Raw genomic sequence first — 10,384 nt, 5'->3', positions numbered from 1 at the left:
GAATTTGATCGATGGATTTAATGATTTGGAGTTACACAGATGGTTTGATAATATTATTGTTTATATAATGGTTATTTGAAATAAAATATATATATCGTTATAATGGCCTGTGGAATATTTTGAAGTGCAAGCGCCGGCAGTGGAGCGCACCCGGAAGGACGATCAATGGATTTAATGATCTGGAGTGACACAGATGGTTTGATAATATTATTGCTTATATAATAGTTATTTGATATATAATTAACATATCGTTATATGGGCCTGTGGAATATTTTGAAGTGCAACCGCCGTCAGCGGCGTGCACCCGGCATTGTTGACAAAGGACGATCGATGGATTTAATGAATTGGAGTGACACAGATGGTTTTATGAATGTATTATTTATGCAATAGTTATTTGAATAACTTCTCAGCTCTTTGTTTGTGTTTATGTCATGTTAGCATACCTATCGTTTAGCCTTTTGTTGCTCATTCATGTCTGTTCTTGGTGTTGGAGTTTGTCGAATATATTTCCCCAAAATGCGACTCATACTCCGGAGCGACTTCTATATATTTTTTTCACGTTATTGTGCATTTTATGGCTAATGCGACCTATATTCCAGAGCGACTTTTAGTTCAAAAAATACTGTAACAACATACCAATATAAACAATATTTATCATCAAGAAAAGTGTTTTTTCTTTAACAAAACAAAAAACTTGTTCCATGCTTGGCAAGCCAATAATATTTAGACACTTATTCATTGATTTTGTCAGTATAGTGCAGAGGTTCTTAACCTTATTGGAGGTACCGAACTCCACCAGTTTCATATGCGCATTCACCAAAACCCTCTTTAGTGAAAAAATTATTTTTTTCAAATTCACAACATTGTTTATTTATAACTGGTGCACAGAATGAGCCATACATGGACATCACCTTGTTCAAAGAACACAACCAACACAACGCATGAAGTCAAAACAAATTATATTTTTCGAACTAAAAGTCGCTCCAGAGTATAAGTCGCACCAGCCATAAAATGCACAATAAAGTGAAAAAAATAGATATAAGTCGCACTTTTGGGGCAAATTTATTTGTCAAAATCCAACACCAAGAACAGACATGAACCAGCAACAACAGGCTAAACGATACGGTATACTAACGTGACATATACACAAACGAGGAGCTGAGAATGGGCCTGACGTAACATTCAGAGTTATTCAAATAACTATTACATAAATAACACGTTTATCAAACCATCTGTGTCACTCCAATTCATTAAATCCATAAATCGTCCTTTATGTAAACTGTCCTGTAAAATGGGGGAGGGGGAGAAGAGATGGTGCAAATGGTGAATATGGATTGCTCACAGGAATAAATTGGCAGAGTTGAAATTGCAAATTCTAGTAGCAGATGGTACAAAATTTGAATTAAGGATTACTGAATAAATTGGCAGAGCTGAAATTCCAAATTTTAGTAGCAGATGGTACAACATTTGAATTAAGGATAACTGAATAAATTGGCAGAGCTGAAATTCCTAATTTGTCCAAGAGATGGCACCAAACCAATACATGAGACCAAAAAGGGCCAAAATAAGCTAAACTAGTAGAAATAGGAGTAAAACAGGAACACGGTGTCGGATTGTGGGTCACGCATGGAAGCACAAATGTGATTTTTATTTTGATTTCTTTGCTTGGCTAAAATGTATTCTGTAACAGCTTAAGCAATATTATCAGTCAATTTGATCAAGGTGCCCGCCACTATGAGAATAGCGGCGTGTTATAAATTGTTTGGAGGAAGTACAAAGGTTATTTTTATTTTTAATTCCTTTGCTTGGTTAAATGTATTCTGTAACAGCTTAAGCAATATTATCAGTCAATTTGATCAAGGTGCCCACCACTGTGAGAATAGCGGCGTGTTATAAATTGTTTGGAGAAACTACAAATGTTATTTTTATTTTTAATTCCTTTGCTTGGCTAAAATGTATTCTGTAACAGTTTAAGCAATATTATCAGTCAATTTGATCAAGGGGCCCGCTACTGTGAGAATAGTGGCGTGCTATAAATTGTTTAAAGATATCGATCAAAGGTTTGGATTTTTAATTTCAGAGTTGATTGGAGTGTAACTTTAAAGAGTTATTCTCATGAAACAGGAAGGGGAAAAGCCCCCCCGAAGAGCGCTCATATGTGAAGAAGCCCGAAGGAGTTTCAAGATTTTTCCAAAGTCCCGGGATCTTTGTGTGAGACGCAGGATCGTTTGCTTGGATTAACTTGGATTTACTCAAAAGAATTGGACTGGACAACTTTGCATGAGGAACTAGGTGAGGGGAACGACTTTTCTGTATTTACGCGAGGGGGGGAACAGTCATCGGGTCGTCAGTCCTCTGGAGGCCAACCTGTTTCTCTAATTTGGATTTTAGAAGTAAGATCGAACTGATCACTCGACTTTGCTTCCACCAAAAATAGCACCCAACTGGTATCTACCTTTTCTCTCTTTCATGATCAGTGTTTTCCAATCGAATTGCTCTGGGATTGAATGATTTTATTAGCATGGGTATCAGTGAGTGAAGTTGTTCGGTTTTTGGAGTAATTGAGATTTGTAATTCTATTTCCTGTTTCTTCAATAAATGTGTCTTGTATATTCATCTACTTCGTTGTGCGCCAATCTGTACAGAATGTGCAATCGATTGTTCGTGGTTGATTTGACAATTTGATTGATGTACGGGTGGTTATTATGGTATAACATAGGACCGTAATAAACAAAAGTAACATTGGACAATTTTAGAGAATTGAATAGCCTTCGTAGTTATTTGAGGTACGAGTGAATTTCAATCCGTTTGAAAATTTACTTCGTCTGAGTTAAGTAACGAAGGAGTTTTAATCAAATTATTGTATTGGTGTTGAATTGAAAGTAATTTAATTCTTTGAAGGGCGCAGGCCCGGTTCCATTTTTGACGGGCCGCGTCAAAAGTAACATCGGACAATTTTAGAGAATTAAATAACCTTCGTAGTTATTTGAGGTACGAGTGAATTTCAATCTGTTTGAAAATGTACTTCGTTTGAATAAATTAACGAAGGTGTTTAAATTGAATTATTGTATTGGTGTAGAATTTATAGTAATTTAATTCTTTGAAGGGCGCAGGCCCGTTTCCCTTTCTGTGGGGCCGCGTAAAAAGTAACTTCGGACATTTTAGAGAATTAGATAACCTTCGTAGTTATTTGAGGTACGAGTGAATTTCAATCCGTTTGAAAATTTACTTCATTTGAATAAATTAACGAAGGTGTTTAAATCGAATTATTGTATTGGTGTAGAATTGAAAGTATTTTAATTCTTTGAAGGGCGCAGGCCCGTTTCCCTTTCTGTGGGGCCGCGTAAAAAGTAACTTCGGACATTTTAGAGAATTAAATAGCCTTCGTGATTATTTGAGGGAAGAGTGAATTTCGTTAAATGTTAATCCATTTGAAAATTTACTTCCTTTGAATAAAACAACGACGGTGGTTAAATCAGATTATTTGAGTTGGTGAAGGATAGAAGTACTTCGATTGTCCGTCGGACGCAGGCCCGTTTCTAATTTTGTCGGGCCGCGTCAAAAGTTAAATAGGACAATTACGAAAAATAGACTTGCCTTCCAAATTAATTACAGGGCAAATCTAATTAGAGTAGGACATTTAGATTCGTTTCAAGTGAGTTGTTATTTATTTTAAAGCAATCGAGTGGGATGAATCACTCCGACAGTTAAGTGTTGGATATACGTACAAGAAGTTAGAATTAATAATGTAAAGGGCATTAACTTTCTTCTCAAATGCTATTACTGTCACACTTTTATTAATTCGATTCTCTTTCGAATAAAAAAATAGTAGGCTCGCTACTTGAGCGACCAAGTAGAACGGACCCATATCAACTGTTACTTCGGCAAAACTAGTGCTAGGGTGCGCTATGCAAACGAATCCCTGAGGTCTTAACAAAGTCATCTAAAAATAACCGTAACATAATAAAAGCTTCAAACAGGAAAAAGGGGAGCCATCAATACGACGCGGTCACTTCAAAGTCTTGCCTCGAATGGAGTTACTCGGCTCGAGCTTCGGGTGACTTGAGAGGGATTGGCGTCGTAAAGAAATTAGATTGATTCCGGTAGAGTTAATTTAACTCGGGTGGTTGGATTACGGACGAGTCCCCGAACCCCGGCCAAGACAAACCCGTTACCGGGAAGCCGGGGGCACCTTAGTAAAAGAGGTGCGTTTGACAAAACGATGCCACGTATGCGCCGCGCCGCTGATGTCGGGACTCGTCGTGAGTTGCAGTTCTAAATATTCCACAGAGCCATATAACGATATATAAAGTATATATAAAATAACTATCATATAAACAACAATATTATCAAACCATCTGTCACTCCAAATCATTAAATCCATTGATCAAATTCCTCGTCCTTTGTCAACAACACTGCGCGTGCGTCGCTGACGTCAGCCTCGTCGTTATTCCACAGATCTAGCATATAACTATATTGTAGCGTTAACAAAGTACCAGGAAAGATGTGGGTTTGGTAAACGGCTCTTTATTTAACAAAACAAGAGTTCAACGTGCCAACAATTACTGAACTGTAATGATAAAAACATATACAAGTTGCTACACGAAATAAAATATATCAAATAATTATAACATAAATACTGCACTGCCACATTGCCCCAAGCACCGGCGTGGACTTCCAGGCGTGTAGCAGCGTGGACTTCCATTACCGGAGGTGGCACTTGAAGCCACGGAGGGGGCTGGGAGTAGGACCGGGCGTGCGTAGGAGCAGTGTCCGATCCCCATCCACCGTCCCCGGACAGCCAGGTGCCGAGCGCCGGCTCCCGACTTCCAGCCACGGAGGTCGAAGAGAGCTCCGTAGAATAGGACCGAGCGTGCGTAAAAGCCATTTCCGAGCCCATCCACCGTTCCCGGACAGCCACTTGGCCGAGCACCGGCCCCCGACTTCCATCCACGGAGGTGAAAGAGAGCTCCGTAGAGTAGGACCGGGCGTGCGCAAAAGCCATAATAGTTTTTCAAACCTTCTGTGTCACTCCAAATCATTAAATCCTTCAAAGTCTTCATTCTCCGTGTCACTTACAAACAAAGCCGCTAATGATGCCGGTAGTAACCGCCGCGCCGCGCCGCTGACGTCACTTCAAATTCAAATTACAGTAATCCCTTGCTACATTGCGGTTCGTTTATCGCGGTTTCCCTTTTTTTTTTTTTTTGAAAATTTGTGAAAAAATTCACATATAAGCCACTCCTCATTAAAAGTTGCCCCCCCTACCAAACTATGAAAAAAAAAAAAACGTGACTTATACTCCGAAAAATATGGTACCTGCAAATCAGTGTGACTTCTGCTGTTGCCTTTGAGAGACAGGTTCAGATATGCATCGTCACAAATTTACACAATAATTCAGGTGTGTCCGGACCTCCACAGTGGAGGCCTTGCCGAACCCCTGAGACTGACTCACCGAACCCCTAGGGTTCGACCGAACCCAGGTTAAAAACTACTGGTATAGTGAAACCTCTACTTCCAAATTTAGTACATTCCGTGATGTGATTTTTTATCCACAGGAATTAATGTAAAATGTAAAATTAATGTTGAAAGACAGGACGACAACTTGCTATAGGAGTATGCGCTTGAGAGACGGGGTGAGGGTCGTGCGAGATGGCAAGTGGAAGGGGAGAGTGGGAGAATCCATGTATGCATGTTTAATAAATTTTACGTTCGCTCCACCCTCTTCTGACTACCCTTGCCGCTTTTTGCACAAGCCTTCTTATTATTGCAAATGTGGATTCATGTAATGCATTGTTGGATTTGATATAAATATGTCACCAACTTAATCAAACTATACTGTACTATATTAGAAACCACATTATTAAGTGTTTGATTTGGGGTGGGAGTACATTCCTTTTCGAGCTCAAATATTTTATTTGTATTTACTTTGGGTCTTTTTCTTTTTGTCTTCACGTTTGTGCCCAAATAAAACATTCAATTGAATTCAATTATTATAACCACTAAATTGAAGAAAATCTTGCTAACTTAAGTAACTTGGAACTGGAAATGCTGTACAACTCGTTGTACACTTGGTGTATCGAACGCATACTAATCGCATCCTCCAACTTAGGGTCAGACATGACGAGCATATTTTCAACCTCTCTCAAGTTTGTAATGTACAGTATGTACGTGGTATGTGCACTGAACTTTTGCATTGGTTTCTTGAAAGCCACACAGCTGCCATCCTAGGATCCAGTTAAATTATGTTGTTTAAAAATTAACTTACTGTCATTGGCAGGGCAGAATCGTGAGGAGCTTGTGTATGGAAACTCAGTGAGGTCAGAGGTTACTCCCAGTGGGGGTTCAGACAGGACATCAGCTACATAGCAGGCATTTAAATCAGTCAGTGAACTGGTCAGATCACACACAGTTGTTGAGATCCGTATGCAATTAGAATTCCTCTGTTTGTCCTTGGCAACCCTGCAAAAAGTTCCACACACAATCCATTACACATATACTGTACAAATACCAGCAGCGCAAAACAAGTGATTTGTCATATAATAGAACAAAAAGTTGCTATTGAAAGAACTGTAGATTCTTAAAAGGTCTTACACAGAGAACTCTACGGTGTATGAGTAATCAGTTGGTAATGGTTCCCAGGTCAGAATGGTTTTAAAGTTCGTGGATTTCCAGGTCATGTTCTGTGCACTGGGATAAAAGCCTGTAAAATTAATTAACAAAAATCACTTGAAATACTTTCTAATCAACTTTGTAATCAAATGACATCAAAGTTGCAACATGACCAATAATACTATGATCAAGATCTCAGCAGCTGAAAAGCAGACCCCTGAGCAAGTGTGAACTTCACACATTGATTGAACATTTATTGATCCCCAGGGGTGGGGAAATTAAGGCCACAGCAGTATCCATACCACAGAGCGGGTATACAAAAGACACACAGATGGCATGAGCACAACTCAATAGGCTCTCATAAGGCTGCCACACAACGGCGCCACGAAGAAAGCCAGAAAGTGTGAACGATAAAAGCCATCAAAGCAAAACAAAGCAAAGCAAAGCAAAGCAAAAAGACAAAGGAAAAAAGTAACAACGGCCAACCAGCACCCCTCAATATCAGAGAACACCCGAAAACACACAAAATAGCCTCTACGGGGTCCATAGACAGGTGTAAGGGCAGTCCAGTTCAACAGCGCCCAAAGGACCGTGGTCGTGAATCGGTGAAAACATCACAAAGCAGGCAAACGTGTGAGCAGCGTCCTGGGCACCGAGTCGGGGCACGTGCAGATGGTCACCACGGGGCTAGCACGACGAAGGTCGTTGGTTCCGACGAGCACGAGGGAGAAGACTCCTCACAGGGGTCACGGCTGCGAGGCCAAGGCGAGGGACCCGGTCAGCACCGACCGGATAAGCAGGAAGCTGTCGTAGAGTTACGCCGGTCTCGACCGATGTGCGCAGCCATCCCGGTCCCAGGGAAAAAAAATACCCGATCCGAAGCAATACCGAGGTGCGGTAGAAGGCACCAGTATCGCCGAATGGACAAAAAGCCAGAAAGAAAAAGGAGAAAAGAAGGACATAAAGAGAAAAAGAGAGAACACTGCTGGGAGGCTGCCACTCACGTTGGCGCCATACCAAAAAAAAAAAACCATAACCGCATGAACACTATATGACCCTTTTCCCGCAAGAACAGAAAATTCAGTCACCTCAAAAGAATGTTTTTCAAGATTTTAAGACCCAGCAGAAACATCCATTCATTTTCTATACCTCTTGTCCCCACTGGGGTCGCGGGCGTGCTGGCGCCTATCCCAGCAATCATCAAGCAGTAGGTGGGGGACCGATCGTAGGGCACACAGACGAAAACCATCCGCACTTGCACTCACACCTAGGGGCAATTTGGAATGCTCAATTGCCCTACCAAGCATGTTTTTGAGATGCGGGAGGAAACCGGAGTGCCCGGAGTAAACCCGCGCGGGCACGGGGAGAAAATCCAAACAGCACACAGGGAGGGTCGGAGATGGAATCAAACCGGCACCCTCCTAACTGTGAGGCAGAAGGTGCTAACCAGTGCGCCACCGAGCCCCCAGCAGAAAAAGCTATATCATCAGCTATATGAAGTTGAAATACATCCATGCATAGCTCCATTAATCTGTTCCCATCAGAGTGTTAATTATCACAGAATATAGATAGTAAATGCAGACTTTGAACTATATGTGCAGTCACTTCTGAGCTTTTCAATCATAAGGAATAAGGTGATTAAAGGATTATAAATGCCCCTGTGATTGATCTATTTTTTATACCACTTGTCCGCACGGGGGTCGCGGGCGTGCTGGAGCCTATCCCGGCAGTCATCGGGCAGTAGGCGAGGGACACCCTGACTCGATTGCCAGCCAATCGCGGGGCACACAGAGACAACCATCCGCACTCGCACTCACATGTAGGGGCAATTTGGAGTGCTCAATCAGCCTACCAAGTATGTTTTTTGGGATTTGGGAGGAAACCGGAGTGCCCAGAGAAAATCCACGCGGGCACGGGGAGAACATGCAAACTCCACACAGGGAGGGCCAGGCCGTAGGTGGAAATTGACCCGCACCCTCTCAACAGTGAGGCGGATGTGCTAACCAAAGGGTCGAGAACATTTTTGGCGAACAGAACCATACATGCCCATTTTTTACAAATAATTCCCGTGAGAGCCATACCATTTAAAAAAAACGATAGGCTAGATACAATTAAATGCATGTATTTTAATTAAGACCAATGATTTTTTGAGTGTACTAATGTATTCTTTTTAATAACGTCACCAAAAGAGCCATATCTGGCTCGTGAGCCATAGGTTCCCGACGCCTGTGCTAACCAGTGCTCCACCGTGCTGCCTCCCACCCCCCCATATAAATGTCCAACTCATATTTATGGAGGACCAAAAGCACTAAAATAAAAAATAAATAAGTGAAAATTAAGGCCTGCGATTGGCTGGCAACCTGTTCAGGGTGTCCCCCGCCTACTGCCCGATGACCGCTGGGACCTATCCCAGCATGCCCACGACCCCGTGGGGATAAAGTGGTACAGAAAATGGATGGATGGATACGTGAATATTAAAAACAAATTTAAAAAATGTGTATAATTGAAAAGATAAATTCAGAGAGAAATGCAATGTTTTATTGATGTATGTATTTTTGTATGTTTTTATTTTGATAATTATATTTTAAAGGGACTGGTTAGCACGTCCGTCTCACAGTTCAGAGGTTGCGGGTTCGAGTCCGGTTTCGGTCCTCCCTGTGTGGCGTTTGCATGTTCTCCTCGTGCCTTTATGTTGTTTCTCTGGATTCCGTCCACATCCCAAAATTATGCATGGTAGGCAGATTGTGCACTCCAAATTGCCCTGAAGTGTGAGTGTGAGTGCGGATGGTTGTTAGTCTCTGTGTGCCCTGCGATTGGCGGGCAACTGATAGGGTTGACAACTTATTTTGATCTTACATAGAAATGCTGTTTTGGAATAATGCCAAAACTCTTGGTTGTTAAAACTTTCCACCTTCTTTGTGTGTTGTGCAAACGTCTTAACTAACTTGTCTAACTTGACCAGTATCTTGACCAGACAACCTTGTAGACAAAGGGATAAGACCCTTCTGCACTGACTAACCCTACTCTCTTAAAATAAAATGCTGCTGCAAAGAGAAAGAGATTGGCGTAGCTTTGAGACACGTATGTGTTTCACAAGTTGCGATGGCTCTCATCGTTTGCAAACGTAAAATGGCCAAACGGTCTTGTGGTTCTTGGGAAAGGTAGAAAGACTGCGAAAATCCCTAACAGCAACCACTTCAGGGTGTCCTTCACCTAACGCCTGATGACTGCTGGGATAGGCTCCAGCACACCAGCAACCCCTGAGGGAACATGCGGTATGGAAAATGGATGGATGGATGAATGGATTTATTTTTAATGTGGGTGGAGTTTTTTTTAAATTTATTATTATTGTTTCATTTTCATTTTTTATTTTTTTTATTTTGGCAGTTTTGGTCCATGTATATTATCACATTCACGCAAATTGATGGATCGCTTTTCAATGGAATTTGGTAACAAAAAAATGCTTAGAATCTCACTCTTATGCCGATGACAGAATAAGATAATTATGATCATTGTCACAAAAAACAATGAAAGTGCATTTGGAGCAACCACCCACCAAGTTAGTAAAGTGCAAAGTTTGTAAAGCGCAAACCCAGAATAAATCCCCCTATATACCCATTTAGCACAGTACAATTGCTTCAAAGTGTATAGTACTCCTATGTTGAAAGTTAGAAATTATTGTCCAATTGTTCAATGTTGTGTGTGTGTGTGTGTGTGTGTGTGTGTGTGTGTGTGTGTGTGTGTGTGTGTGTGTGTGTGTGTGTGCGCGTGT

General features: G+C 41.3%; 1 protein-coding gene across 3 annotated transcripts in view; it reads right to left on the bottom strand.

Annotated features, from left to right (window-relative positions):
• The window catches only part of f3a (coagulation factor III, tissue factor a), a 75,090-nt gene that overhangs the window by 14,837 nt on the left and 49,869 nt on the right, over positions 1-10,384 (bottom strand). For all 3 annotated transcript variants that reach the window (XM_088360388.1, XM_088360389.1, XM_088360387.1), the window contains 2 exons: positions 6,595-6,703; positions 6,269-6,462 (listed from right to left, as the gene is read on the bottom strand). In XM_088360388.1, coding sequence (XP_088216514.1) covers positions 6,269-6,462; positions 6,595-6,703 — 303 coding nt within the window. The remainder of the gene's footprint in view (positions 1-6,268; positions 6,463-6,594; positions 6,704-10,384) is intronic.

The sequence above is a fragment of the Syngnathus floridae genome, chromosome 18 (assembly GCF_059516105.1).
Source record: "Syngnathus floridae isolate MCC-2025c chromosome 18, RoL_Sflo_1.0, whole genome shotgun sequence".
NCBI classification, from domain to species: Eukaryota; Metazoa; Chordata; class Actinopteri; order Syngnathiformes; family Syngnathidae; genus Syngnathus; species Syngnathus floridae.
The sequence above is the reverse complement of the archived record's forward strand: the minus strand, read 5'-3'. Positions and strand labels throughout refer to the sequence as shown.